Here is a 14855-nt window from a genome sequence, read left to right as displayed (position 1 = left end):
TTACAGAGGGACAAACCGCACGTTTTGCACCTGACACTGAGGGCTATGACCCCCCAAGCACCATAGAAACCACATACTATTTCTCCTACCCAGGGTGGGGAGACGGAGTGAATAATAAATTCCTGAATTTGCCTTGAAATATTTTCCTCTTTAATTTTGTTCGCTTTTTGAAACGTCTGACCAAGAAGTCAAGGGGAAGAAAAAATTCTTGAGACATCCATTATCACCCTACAAATGACTGTTCCTAAAATTAAATTATCTGAAAGCGTAAAAACGCTGGGCTGCCAGCTATGACAAATCCAGCACAATTCATAAAGCAACTTAAAAAGTGTCTGGGGTCCTCTCTGGGGGGCCAGGGAACATGCACGTGACCTCTGATCAGAGTAAAAGGGTTAATTTACAAAATGTATCCACCTGCACCAAAGGTGGCCAGGTTTCTTGCCCTTTTCCCACTTCCCCTCAGTGTTAAAGCCAAAGGGGCTGGAAGAGTACCCTATTCCACTCCTATATTTTACAGAAAAGGAAACTGAGGGCCCAAGGCAGGTAACAACTTGCCCAAGTTCATAAAGGGCAGCTGGGACTAGAACCTGATCCTTTGCCTTGCCCCACCACCTACCCCAGTCCCAAGCAGCCCAGCACTGGATCCCAATGTCACCTCCGGGCCCCTGTTTTGTTTTGAGGGATGTATAAAAACCAGGGGAAGATTCTCACAGGCATAAAGGGAAGGGGGAAAGCCACAAAGCCAACACAGGCGTCTAAATAAAACACTAGGAGCCGTCCGCCCCCCACCCATGATTGTACTAATATCTCTTCCCTTCTTCTCTAAGCTCTACCTAAAGACTTTCCCCTCCCCACACACATCTCTGAAAGCTTCTAATCCTATAAAAGTACCCACACTCAAAATAAAGGGTCTGAGGGAAAAAAGCAAAACCAAATCACTTGGAAACCCAAGGCCTTATCAGCGTTAGATTTCACTCCATCTGGAGTCACCCCCTGGACAACCCGCTTGGCTCTGGGAGGTCTCCTTCCCCTCTCAAACCACATTCCGAATCCGAGGTGCCCCAGGAGGAACCTGTTGCCTGGGCCTGTGATTAGCGCCCCCCCTCGCCTTCCTGCCGGCCCCCGTCCCTCTCTCTCTCCACTGGCCACAAAGCGGGCTGTGCCTTCTAAAAGCCAATGCCCACAGCCACAGTTGGTAACGCGTGCTGTGCTCGGCTGACAAAGAAAAGTTGCCTTGGCTCTGTCGTGCAGTTTCTTTGCATGGTCCCTGGGCCGGCGAGATGCCTCTCCCTGAGCTGACCCCTCCCCCAGGCCCGAGATCGGCAGCATCTGGAGCTGCAGTGGGACAGGCTCTGCACAGAAAACCCCAACCCCAGCCATAGCAGCAAACTTCAGAGCCAACTCGCCAGCCCTGCTCATCACTACCCGGTTCTCAGCACAGAAGCAAAAGAAAGCACGGTCCCTTTAAATGGGGCTGTCAATGCCCAGATGGGTCCTGAACAGGGGCGAACAACAACAACGAAGGAAAGCAACCTACCGTCTTGGAATCTAACTCATGGTGGGGCTGACCTAATACTTTATCTACACTTGCTGGGTCTGCGAACGTGACGAAACCGAAGCCTCTGAAATGAGACAAAGAGGGAGAAAAACAAACAAGAAAATGTGACACCATTGAAAGCAACAAGGAGTGAGCCCTCCTGCAGAATGGAGAGCCAAAGTTGCCTCCTCCACCCAGGCTGCCCACAGCCCTCCCCCCAAGACCCCTCCCACCTCGCAAGAAAACCCATCAAGGTTAACGGGGGAAGTGGAACGGGGGCAGGGCGGTGGAGGTAACTTGGAAAATGCTGGTGTCTCCACTCTTTCGCCACCTCAGTCTCCTCTCCTCCTCCCCTTCCCTTTCTTAACGCTTTGTTTTATTCCGAAGAAAACCCGGCGCTCAGAAGAGATTCATCCAGCTTTCTAAAAGGGGCTGAAGAGTTTAGGGAGCTGGGAGTGTGGGAAAAGCATACATTAAAAGAAAAAAAAAAAAAAACTATGTAGAAAGTGAATGAAACTGAATGTCATTTTAAACCGGAGGAAAAGAAGCGACGGGAAAAGGACTTAAAGCAGAGAGATGGGCATCTCTGTATCCAGAGTTCAGCCCCAATTAACAATAACCTTTCGGGTGATGGGGGCGGGGGTGGGGGGGTGGAATAGAGAGACGTTCGAAACCAGCCACATGCCTGAGCCCCATTCTAAATCCGCTTAGCTACTTCCGAAGACACCTCCAAAAATAACACTTAAACTTTGTTCTAAAATAAAGACAAAATCCAGAAGGGAATGGTTTACCTGGAGCGTTTCGTAGTGGGATCTCTCATGACCATACATTCTCTAATTTCTCCAAATTTGCTAAAATAGTCTCTAAGGCTATCTGTAGAGAGAGAAAGAGAGAGATGGGGGGGGGGGAGGAGAGAAGGTGTGGAAAAAAAAAAAAAGCAATGCAAATTTTGATCAAGGACAAAAACCAAAAGTAGTTTTCTGTTGTTATTCTGTTTTGTTTTTGCATTTTTTGCACACGCGGGGGAAATTTGGCAACAGAGGTCGCGTAGAGGGCTCGGAAAGGATTTGCTATTTAAAAAAATAACCTTGCACAGGAGAAGTGGGGAGCCAATGGCGGGGGGGGGCTCCTACACCGGGATAACAAAGAGCAATAAAGAAGCCAAGAAGGGGGGGACCCAGACGTCCCCCCCTCCCTCCCTTACCTGGTGAGGTCTGCCAGCTCAGTCCACCGATAAACATTTTACTAGAGGGAGAAAACATAACAGAAGTGAGCACCGATGTCAGATCGGCCATTTTGACGTGTAACTTACAAAAGCTAAAAGGAAAGCGGGGGGGAGCGAGCGAGCGAGAGCCGGGAGGTGGGGTGGGGGAGAAGGTGACGGCGAAATGCAATCCAAAGGTGTGTAACTTCCACGGGGGGGGCGCGCGGGAGGGGCGGGGGGGCGCGGGAGATGCCGGGCTCCGCGCACCGCCGTCCCCGCGGCTGCAAGGAGAGCGAGCCCGAGGCGGCGCGGTGGGCAGCGGCTGGAAACTTACCCGGGGTCGTGCTGGGAGTCGTTGGCGCTGCCCGAGGTGCCTTGGCTCCCATTTGCCTCCATATCTGAGCCCCCCCGCCCCCCCACCCCCAAAAAACCGAGCCCCACAGCGATCGGAGCGGAGCGGCGGCCGGCTCCGAGCCCCGAGATCTCCCGCTCCCTCCTCCCCCTCCTCCTCCCCCCCGCCCGGGCTCCTCCGAATCTCTCTGCGAGCGGCGGAGCCGGGGCAGCGGCGAGAGCCGTCACACGTGGGCTCGGCTTAGCTCAGCCCCGCTGCTCGCACACCCCCCCCGTCCCCGCCCCCCCGGCCCATCCCCACCTCTCCCCCTCCTCCTCCCCACCCCCATCTCCTCCTCCCCCTCCTCCCCAGCGCACGTGGGGCGGAGTTCTAGAACGTCGTGTAACCAATGCCGGTGACGTCACGCACCCCGGTGCGGCCCCCGCTTGCCCGGGCGCGCACACACTCGGGCCCCCCGCGGCCGGACCCACGGGGGCGGTGCGCGAACCCCGCGGCCGGAGGGGGCCCCGCCTCTAGGCGGGCCAGGCGCCGTTAGAGGGGGAGCGCACCCCGACTTCCCTGGATCACATGGGCTGCGGGGGGCGGGTGGATCGGAGGAGGGGGAGGCGCGGGGAGCTCGCCGCCGCTCCTCGCTCGGGCAGGGGAGAAGACGCCCCCCACCCCCTCTAGTTCGGCCTCTCCATTCAAGTTCGCCAGCCCTGGCCTCCGGGATCCGGGGATGGCACTAGCCGCCTGCCCAGCTCTGCGCCCTTTTTTTCCAGCCGCCGCGCAGAAATTTAGGTCAAGGACGTCGGGATCAAACCCAAACCCTGGCGCTCCTCGGCGGACCCCGAGACCCCCCAGGATCGGGGAGCTTCAGGATTGCGGAGACCCTCCCGCACAAACAGCAGCCACAAGTTTTATTTTCCTTTGGCGCTGGAAGTTCTCTCTGGCTCTCGCTCCACACCGGCACGTCTTGCGCCGCTCCCCGCCCTTCCCCGGCAGAGGTACGAATCCGTGCCGGGGAAAGGTTATTTTGGAACTTTGAGAAACTGACGCGATTCCAGGGGTGAGAAAGTGCCGAAGAAAGGGTTTCCGCGTTAATCGTACAGAGTTTAAAAAATATAATAAAATAGGTTTATAGGGGTCAAGGTCAAATGATTGGGGTTCAAAGTAAATTTTTGTATATAGTGAGAAATAGTTTTGAAGCATCTCTGGGATGGCTGGGAAGGGTGGTTGTTTTCAGGAAACCCCTCTCCAACCGGTTCGTTGTATATCTTTATTATTTCTATGCTGAGATAGTAAAATGCATGAGGTTGAAGTAGCCTAGGACCCCCCACCCCCATCTGGGGAGGTGGCTGAGGGTAGCAGAAGGCGTCAGACACTCTCACCCTCTACCACCTTGGTAGCAGTGTGGTGCTGCACAGGTCCTGGCACACAGTAGGTGCATAATAAGTACTGGATTCATCTTTCCCCGCCCTGAAAACCCCCAAAAGACGATGCTGGTAGCTTCCCAAAGTCATCGCACACTTCTCCAGCAGTTTCCAGGCTGGCCAGATTCAGACTGGATTCAATTTATGGGGTATTGAAAACAGTAAGGATACAATTATCCATATTGTTTTAAATTATTACAATAAATTGAGTTAATATGGCATGAGGGGCAACACAAAGTTGTGGTTCATCAAATACTCAGATTAATCTTAAGTATGAATTGATGCCCAATTAACACCTTTCCATTAATTTTCATAGGATTAGGACACAAGGGAATACACTCAACACCAAAACTATACCAAATCCACTGTGGGTCGTGGCAAAGTGGAATATTTGGAAAATCCCAACACTAGCCAAAGCCTTGAATGACCAGATTCTTAATCTCCCTGCCTCCTAAATTTGGGATAATTCCTCACTGACAGGATTGATGGAGTGAAAGGAGAGATTGAAGTAAGTAAATACAAAAGTCTATTTTTTTTATTGGAAACCTCTGCAGGTTGTGCTTATTATCAATCATCACTTACTGTGACTTTTTGGAAGGCACTTTAGAGCTTCAGACCACAAACCCAAGCATTTTCCCGTCACTCCAAGCTGCTTCCCAAATCATCTGGGGTCTCCGTGTGTTGAAGAGCTGCTTATTATGGTGATTGTTTATTATGACTATTCTCAATAACAAAATGCAGACAACAGAGCTAATTGGATTTTGTTTGGGATTTTTGCGCTAGAACCACAGACCCTCAGAGGTAGAAAGGCCTTTCCTGATCCAACCCTCTCATTTTTTTCATCAGGGTCCCAGAGGAGCCAAGCTCTCCAGGGTGTACCCCACCCCCACCAGTCAACTCCTTAGAGGGGCTGCGGCCATCACTCTGATGCCCTTTGGCTCTGTTACATGCATATTCATTTTGTCCTTCACAAGACAAGAGTGGGGTGTCCTTGTTCCCTGTTGTCGACCTACACAGGCTGACGCTGAACTGAATTAAAACCCTGAGAGGGGCTAGCACTGCAATTATAAAGTCACTGGTGGAGAGAGAGCTTGATCTTCTATTTCCATGACTACATTGTTTTTACTTATTGATTTTTCATTTATGTGGTGTATGTAATACTTACTCTTCCTGGGCTATAATTCTGTGAGTTTTTGACAAATGCATAGGATTGAGCTGTCTCCACGATAACCCATCTGAGATGCAGAAGAGTTCCATTGTCCCAAAAAATTCTCTCTTGCTGCCCTTTTGCACTACGTTATTTGAAATAACTAATTATTTATTATGCATTTCTTCTCCAGCACATTTGTTTAATGCAGCCCCTGGGTCAGGAGAATTCCAGCAGCATGCGATGTCAGTCTCTACCTTCTTTACTTCCCATGACACTGTTAGACACTCCCTACACGTAACTCACTCTTCCCTTGGCATCCTTGATGGCCACATTCTTTTGGTTTTCCTCCTACCTCTCCAGCCATTCGTTCGTCTCTTTACCCTGACTCCTCCTCTGCCTTTCCTTTAAATACCAGTGTTCATTCTCTTCCCCAGCTACACACCCTCCCCGGATGAGCTCCTCTGCACCCAGGGTTTAAATACTACCTACTTGCCGATGCTACTCAAGTTAAAATCTCCGGCCTGAGCTTTCCACAAAGCTCCAGGCTCTGGTTAATTTCCTATTCACTGTCTTCCACTTCACCGTCCTGGAGGTAGCCCAAACTCAACATGCATGTCCATACACACATGCATGTGTTTTCCCCTTGAACCTAAAACTTTTAAGTTTCACTATATGGGTCAGCAGAATCCCAGCCATCCTAGAGACAAGGTTGGCCCTACTCCAGGTTGATGTCTTCCCATATGCAATCCGTCATGAAAGTGTGTGGGTTTCACTTCCTAAGTGTCTCTCAAGTTCGTCTTTGCTGCTGCTGCATCCCACATTTCCCACTTGAGCCCTTGCAATAACCTTCTAAACATTCTTCCCAAACCATTTCTTCCTCCATTAGTGTAACTGGAAAGCATTCTCTGACCGGGTCAAATCCCCCTTGGAAGGCACCGTTACCTTACCTCCATCAAACCATTGCTCTACCTTCCACATATTAGCACAGTGCCTGTTAGTGCATGGTTGACAATCAATAAATAGTTGTTGAACAAATGAAAGGGTGAATGAATGAATGAATAAATAAATGAATGAATGTCAACATCTAATTTAATTGTAGGATTTATTATATTTGTGTCCATAAGTCAAATTGGCTGCAGTTTTCCCTTTTTGTATTGCCTTTGTCTGGCTATAGTGGCCTCATAAAATGAACTAGTAAATGTTTCTTCTTTTTTCATTTTCTGGAACAGTGTGTATAAAACTGGAATTGTGTGTTCCTTGAATGTTTGGTTGAACTTTCTAGTAAAATGTCTGGGTATGGGATAAACACTTCCTAGGTTGGTTTTTAAATACTGATTCCATTTCTTTAGTGGCTGTGGATCTCTTTAGTTTTTTTGTTTGTGTTTGTGTTTTTTTTAAAGATTTTATTTATTTAGTTGACAGACAGCACAGTAGGCAGAGAGGCAGGCAGAGAGAGAGGAAGGGAAGCAGGATGCAGGGCTCGATCCCAGGACCCCAGGACCATGACCCGAGCCGAAGGCAGACGCTTTAACCCACTGAGCCACCCAGGCACCCCCTCTTTAGGTTTTATATTCTTCTTGAGTCAGTTCTTAAACATTATATTTTTCAAAGAAATAATTCATGCCAACTAGGTTTCCAAATGTATTAATAAAATGCTGTTGATAATTTCCTCTTAATATATTTTAATCTCTGCTGCATCTATCTATCATGTCCATTTTTTCATTCTTAGTATTATTGTATATGTGTCTTCTCTTTTTCTGGATTAGTGGTGCCAGAGATCTCCCTCTATTTAACTAATATTCTTTCTGCTAGTGTTTTCAAAGAATCAGCTTTTAGATTGTCTAACACTATTTTTTAGTTTTATTAATTTTTGCCTTTATATATTATTATATATATTATATTCTTGTATAAGAGAATAAGAGCATATATACCATACAAATAATATATAGCACCTGTAAGAATATAATACATTAATATGTAAGAATATAATACATATTTGGTGTTATTTTTTTCTGCTTTCTTTGTGTTTATTCTCTTGCTCTTTAAACATTTTTTTTAATTGGTGGCTTAAGTAATTAATTTTCAGTCTTCTGTTTTCTGATTGTAACATAGAAGACTCTGGATTTCACTCTGAGTACCACTCAAACGACATTCCACAAGATATAGAGAATTTTTATTATCATCCCAGGCAAAGAATAGATTTCAAATATGTTTTCTTCTTTGGCTCAATACCTGTGTATCTTCATATTTCTAAACACAAGTTTTTTTGTTTTGATTTTTAGTTATTAATAGCTAATGTAATTGAATTAGGGTCAGAGAAGGTAGTCTGTATAAAACAGATTCTTGTTATTTGTTGAGACTTGCTTTGCCAAATGGTCAATGTTTATAAATATTCCATGTGGCTTTGAAAAGAATATTCCAGATGGCTGGCTCAGTTGGTGGAGCATGCAACTCTTGATCTTGGGGTCAAGAGTTCAAGACACATGTCAGGCAGAGAGCTTACTTAAAAGAAAAAAACAAACAGAATGGGTATCCCTTAATTGTTAAGTGTAGCATACTATATAGACCTATGATACCAGGCTTCTTAATTATGTTTTCCAGATTTTCTGTAGCCTTACTAATATTTTGTCTGTTTGATCTATCACGTTTATCATAGTGTGTCATAATCTCCTTTTATGATGGAATTTGCCAATTTCTCTTAAAAAATCTCCTCAAATTTTTTTTTAAGATTTTATTTATTTATTTGACAGACAGAGATCACAAGTAGGTAGAGAAGCAGGCAGAGAGAGAGGAGGAAGCAGGCTCCCCGAGGAGCAGAGAGCCCAACGTGGGGCTCGATCCCAGGACCCTGGGATCACGACCCGAGCCGAAGGCAGAGGCTTAAACCCACTGAGCCACCCAGGTGCCCCAAAAATCTCCTCAGATTTCATTTTTTCTGCATTTTAAAAGTATGTGATAAGGCATGTCAAAAAGGTCTGTTTGTTCACATCTCCTACTATGGCTGTGCAGTTTTTCTATTTTTTACATTTTATTTGTCTTACTTTTTGCTTTGTATATTTTGAAGCTATGTTATTAGGCACATGCAAGCTTAGATATACTGTTTTCCCAATGAATTGTTTCTTAAATATGTACAGTTGACCCTTAACCAACACAGTTTTTTGAATTGTGCAGGTCTGATTATATACAGACTTTTTTCAATAAAGATGGTATAGTACTGTGAAATTACTGTATATTTTCTCTTCTTTTTCTTTCCATAATAACATTTTCTTTTCTCTAGCTTACTTTATTGTGAGACTACAGTATAGAATACATATACAAAGTATGTGTTAATCAACTTAATGCTATCTATTGTAAAAATACCATATATAATACATATATAAAATATATAATTGTTATTTATTGTGAGAATATGGTATATAACACATACTCAAAATATATACTAATTGACTGTTTATGCCTTCCAGTCACAATAGACTATTGGTAGTTAAGTTTTGGGGGAGCTAAAGGTCATATGCAGGTTTTCAACTGCTTAGGAGTCATCATCCCTAACCCCTGCATAGTTCAAGGATCAACTATACACAAATGATCTTTAACCCTAGGACTTTGGGTTTAAAGTCTGCTTTGCCTGTGAAAAATACAACTACTCCAACTTCTAAGGAGCATAGCATTTGCCTGGCATATCTTTTTCCATCCTTTACTTTCAACCTTTCTATGTCTTTAAGTTTTAGGTGTGTCTCTTATAGACTGCATATAGCTAGATCTCGTTCAGTTATTCATTTGAGTAGTAAGTTTTGTCCATTTACATATAATGTGATGTTTTTAATGAAACTTAGGGGTACAAAAATATATTATCCACAGTCTCTGGGATTAACATAACACACTGTCCTCATTGGGTATATTCATGGCCTTATTTTATTTTTTTTAATATTGTTAACACCTGTAAACCTGTTATTCAATTAGAGAACAACAACTTACAACTACCTGTATGCTTCTCTCCTACCTTTTCTTCCATCTGAAGTAACCACTAATCTCAATCTTGTATTTATTATTGTTTTTGCTTTTTAAAAATTTTTACCAAATTTTTATCACACATTTGTTTTAAGCTCTTATGAAATATTTCTGAGTTTTATATTTTCTTACCCAACATCATATTGTTAAGATTCAGCTAGAATATTCCATCTGGCTGTAGTTCATTCTTTTTTTTTTTTTAAGATTTATTTATTTATTAGAGAGAGAGAGAGAGCAAATGCGCACACACAGAGGGTGAGGGAGAAGCAGATTCCCCACTGAGCAGGGAGCCTGATATGGGGCTCCATCCCAGGACTCTGAGATCATGACTTGAGCTGAAGGCAGATGCTTGACCAACTGAGCCACCCAGTCGCGCCTGGTTGTAGTTCATTCTTATTTCTGATTGTATAATACTCTATTGTGTGCCGCTACCACAGTTTATTTTGTCCATTCTTCTGTCACAGGACTTTGGGTTGTTTCCATTTTTCTTGCTGTTATGAGCAGCGCTATAGTGAACATTCTTGTCCTCTGGTGCATGTGGGCAAAGAATTTTTCTTTGGAGTGATGACTGGGTCATAAGGTATGTAATGTAAAAGTATACAAGATAATGCTAACCAGTTTTCCAAAATGCTGTTTCAGTGTGTGCTCCCACTAGCAACATGTAAGAGAACCTGTTGATCTACTGATGACCAATGTTTTGGAATTTGTGCCTTCAGTCTCACTTTGCACCTTTTGCTTATTTTGTTTCTCTCAGGTTTTTGTTTACTTCCTTTCTTCTTTTCTATTGAATTGATCAAGAATTCTTGGGGCGCCTGGGTGGCTCAGTGGGTTAAGCCGCTGCCTTCGGCTCAGGTCGTGGTCTCAGGGTCCTGGGATCGAGCCCCGCATCGGGCTCTCTGCTCAGCAGGGAGCCTGCTTCCTCCTCTCTCTCTGCCTGGCTCTCTGACTGCTTGTGATCTCTCTCTCTGTCAAATAAATAAATAAATAAAATCTTAAAAAAAAAAAAAAGGAATTCTTTGTCCCCCTTTCCTCTTAATTTAGAAATTGTAAGTTCTGGGGCGCCTGGGTGGCTCGGTTGGTTAAGTGACTGCCTTTGGATCATGTCATGATCCTGGAGTCCCGAGTTTGAGTCCTGCCTCAGGCTCCCTGCTCAGCAGGGCGTCTGCTTCTCCCTTTGACCCTCCCCCTTCTCATGCTCTGTACCCCCACCCCCCGTCATTCTTTCAAATAAATAAATAAAATCTTTTTAAAAAAAAAGAAATTGTATTTCTTATATTGGTTATTCTATTCTTATATTGGTTATTTTAGAATCTTTTTTTTACTTTAGAAATTTTAACATATGCACTTGGTCCAACCCCACTACAACTATACACTAAGAACAATCCCCCTCCAACTATATCCTTCCTCATACATGTTACTGTTGCTTGTTATTTTTTTAGACCCCACCTGCTTTTAATACCCCTGATTTAATCACTGTTATCCCTTTCATTTTATCCCGTTCTTGTATAGATTTGTCCATGTTTACCAATTTCCTCACCTTTGTTTCTGGCATATCATTCTTTTTTTCTAATTACTAGCTCTTTTCCTTGAAACATACCCTTTAGTATTCCTTTCAGGGAGGTTATGTGAGTGACCCACTTTCTCCATTAATATAAAATGGTTTGACTGCCCTCTCATCCTCGAATGATGATTTCTCTGGGGAGAGAATCTAGACAGAAAATGATTTTACCCTCGAGACACATCTCGTTGTTCCTCTATTGTTGAGACATTTGCTATCATTCCCTTATAGGTAATCTGGTTTTTCTTTCTGGTTTTAAGATTTTCTCTTTGTCTTTGGCTCCCCGTGGTCTTAACATGCTTTGTTGAGATGTGAATTTGTTTTTATTTACCCGGTTCAAGATTCAGTGTACGTCCAGAATCCCAGGATACATGTTTTCTTATCAAATTTGCCAACAGTCTTTGTATAAATGCTGTGTCCCCTACATTCTATGTTCTCCTTCTGGTGCCTGTAAAGGTGAACCTTTCTCTCAGACTTTTTTTCACTTCGTCTCTCTATGATGCTTCCTGGACAATTTCCTCAGTTGTTTTCTTCAGTGATGGCTAATCCGCGGCGCAACTCACCCACTGAGCTTTTCATTTCAGGGACCATATATGTCATTTCCAAAGGTTCCATTTAGTTCTCTTTCCAATCTACCTTTTAAAAATTCTGTTATTTTCTCATGGTCCAAATGCTCTTTTATGTCTTTCATAATTTTAAACTTACGTACTTTATAAGTCTGTCCAGTAGTTCTGTTTCCTGAGGTTCTTGGAACACTTGTGTCTCCTACATCTTGGTTATGGTAGACTACATCCATGTGCATTCTGTAGTTTGGAGTAGGTTCTGTATCTTTATCTTCGCTTTTCAGTTTTAGGGTTCCTGATTCCTGGATCATACAGGTAGAGTAAATTCTAGCCCCAAATTGATATGGCTATAATTTCTCCACTTTCAAGTCATGCCAAGACAGTGAAATTTTCTTATCTCCCTGCACCCCTAGGGCGATTTTTCCCCCAGTGAATTATTTCTAAAATGACTCATCCTTTTGAGGGTTCCAGCTTAATGTGGGGATCTCAATCCCAGGTACCACCTTCTCACTTTGAATGGGCCCAAGCCACAGTCTCCTTGCCATGTGGATTTGCCCAAGACCTGCTCCATCTCCACTTACTAGCTCACCCATCCTAACTGCCATTTCCCTCTTGCTTCTGGCACTGGGGGCCCTGTCCTTACTGTCTCATGAGCTCACTTCAGAGAGGGGTTATTGCATTTTGACCAGTGGTTAGAGATGGGCTATAGTGGGAGGATGATTGACATCATTTCATCCACCATATTGCCAGAAATGGAACTCATTTCCATTTCAAATGTTTAACGTCTTCCATTGCAAATGGATTTTTTCTTCATGTACTGCGGTACCTAAGACTTCTGAATAATTTCTTCTCTAAATAATCTTTTTTTAATTGTTATTTTAAATTGAAGTATAGTTGAACTTGTGAATAATCTTTTATGGGTGAGGTGGCCTTGGAATTATCTCAAATGAGGCAAACGTAGGTCAACACAGCTATCCATTCTAATCACCTGGGAAACTTTAAAAAAATATGGATGCTTGGCTCCGCCCACAAGATTCTGATTTAATTGGTTCAGAGACCACCTGGGCAGGGGTCTTTCTTAAAACTTCCCAAGTGATTCTAATATGCAACCTGAGGCTAAACACAATTATTTAAAACATACTGATGAAAACAAGCAAGCCATCATGATCCCAGGGCTCTACCCCAGAATGTCTGATGTCTTTTGCCTGGGGTGGGGCCCCAGGCATCATATTTTTCTGACATTTCCCTGATGATTGCAGGCTTGAGCACCATTGATTTTCCTGGGCACATGCAGTCCAAGGGAAGCGTTCAAATAATGTTTGAGCTGAAAGCATGAGAAGTAATCTAGCTCAGCATACGCATACACCAAACTGTCCATCTGACTCCCAAGGGCCTTTTAATTATAAAGATTCCTGGAGATTACTGGGGACCTGGGTGGCACAGTCAGTTAAACATCCAGCTCTTGATCTGGGCTCATATCATGATCTCAGGGTCATGAGATTGAGCCCCGCTTTCGGCTCTGTGCTGGGTGTGGAGCCTGCTTAAGATTTTCTCTCTGTCCCTCCCCCCACCCAGAGGCACACATGTGCACATGCTCTCTCTCTCTCTCTCTAAAAAGAAAGGGAAAAAAAAAAAAGATTCCTGGAAGTTACAAGGCCAGTGAGTCTTTCATTCCCCCAAAGACTGAGATGGGAAACCAAGTTTGGAAACCATTTAGCTAACCCATGTTGTTTTACAAAGGAGGAAACCAACCCCGAAAGAAGTGTTTTCTTCACAAAGTCACAGACCTGATTCAGAGGATACCCGACGCCTACCTCCCAGTCTAATGTCCATTTCATCCATTTCTAAACCTAAAGTCCACCACTGCTTTTAGACAATCTTGGCCATTTTAAAGAGAGAGATTTTGATTCTGTGTGCAGTGATGCTAGGAATGTGAGGTTTTCTGCTTTGCTTTTGTATGTAGATGGCACGGCAGAGGGAAAATAAAACAGCCTGCCACCTGGCACATAGGATCATACTAGTAGCTTGGTGACCTTGAGCCGATAAGCCACCACCCATCTCAACTGCCCCATCTGTAAATAGGGGGTCGTGGTGGTTTTAAAATATGACCGCAACTTCTTTAATACTCCTCTAAGAAATGGAGCCTGGTTCCCCTCCCTCTGAGTGTCTGCCGTACTTAGTGACTGCTTTCTAATGAACAGCATGTGAGGGAAATGATGGGGGGTGAATTCCATGGCTAGGTCACACAAGGCATCCTGGCTTCCGCCTTGCTCTCTCTTAGATCACTTGTTCTGGGGGAAGCAGATGCCATATCATGAAGATGATCAAGTAGCCCAGTGGAGAGGCCCACGTGGAGATGAACTGAGGTTTGCTACCAGCAACACAATCTTGCCAGGACTGTGAGCTAGACACATTAAAGGCAGATCTGCCAGCCCCGGTCAGATCTTCAGATGACTGCTACCTTGGCCTATGCCTTGACTGCAACTTCGCGAGAAACCTTAAGCCAGAACCTCCCAACTACGCCATTCCCAATTCCTGACCCTCAGATACTGTCTGAGATAGTCAAGACTTGTTGTCTGAAGCTACTAAATTGGGATAATTTGTTGTCCAGAATAGATAACGAATACAAAGATACTTCACAACGCACTAAAATAGAGCTGCTCACTTCATAGGCTTGCGCCAGGATTCATATGCTAACATTTTTAGAGCGTTTTAGTTAGACTCAGGCCAAATGAACTGCATATTAGATATAAAGTAGCGATTGCGTATTATTAATGTTATCAGATTGCAACACATTTCATGTTCAATTACCTAAAATGCTCTTTCTGGAGCATCGCTTTGCTCATCATCTTATCCCCACTGCACACTTATAAAAGGTCACTGTCAAGATATGAAAGTATATATATGATTTAAACGTCTTGACTCAGTTGCTAACAACCGTGAGCATGTTTTCAAATTGGAAAAGCAAGATTAATCTAAACTTGCTCTTTTTCACACAATGTACTTTGTTTACTTTTAGGATTGCATTTCACTGCCAAGCCAAGTGTGTCTCTGATTAAAGAGTGTGTTCA

At 44.1% G+C, this 14855-nt stretch overlaps 1 protein-coding gene and 1 long non-coding RNA gene across 12 annotated transcripts in view; one reads left to right on the top strand and one right to left on the bottom strand.

The window, feature by feature from the left end:
• Positions 1-3351, bottom strand: part of MSI2 (musashi RNA binding protein 2) — a 387830-nt gene extending 384479 nt beyond the window's left edge. For 3 of the 11 annotated variants that reach the window (XR_007123358.1, XM_047707084.1, XM_047707079.1), the window contains exons 1-4: positions 3076-3351; positions 2742-2782; positions 2329-2410; positions 1538-1622 (exon numbers count right to left, since the gene is read on the bottom strand). Coding sequence is in view for 10 of the 11 variants with exons in the window: in XM_047707084.1 (XP_047563040.1) it covers positions 1538-1622; positions 2329-2410; positions 2742-2782; positions 3076-3137 (270 nt within the window). In the remaining variant the exon portion in view is untranslated. The remainder of the gene's footprint in view (positions 1-1537; positions 1623-2328; positions 2411-2741; positions 2783-3075) is intronic. The other 8 variants (XM_047707085.1, XM_047707081.1, XM_047707088.1 and 5 more) reach the window with 4 other exon arrangements.
• Positions 3352-3527: 176 nt separating this feature from the next.
• LOC125087121 (uncharacterized) lies at positions 3528-14516 on the top strand. The gene is made up of 3 exons (XR_007123359.1): positions 3528-4079; positions 4822-5013; positions 14066-14516. It is a non-coding gene; the product is annotated as an uncharacterized LOC125087121 (long non-coding RNA).
• Positions 14517-14855: the final 339 nt, after the last annotated feature.

Source organism: Lutra lutra, chromosome 16 (genome assembly GCF_902655055.1).
Source record: "Lutra lutra chromosome 16, mLutLut1.2, whole genome shotgun sequence".
NCBI lineage: Eukaryota > Metazoa > Chordata > Mammalia > Carnivora > Mustelidae > Lutra > Lutra lutra.
The sequence above is the reverse complement of the archived record's forward strand: the minus strand, read 5'-3'. Positions and strand labels throughout refer to the sequence as shown.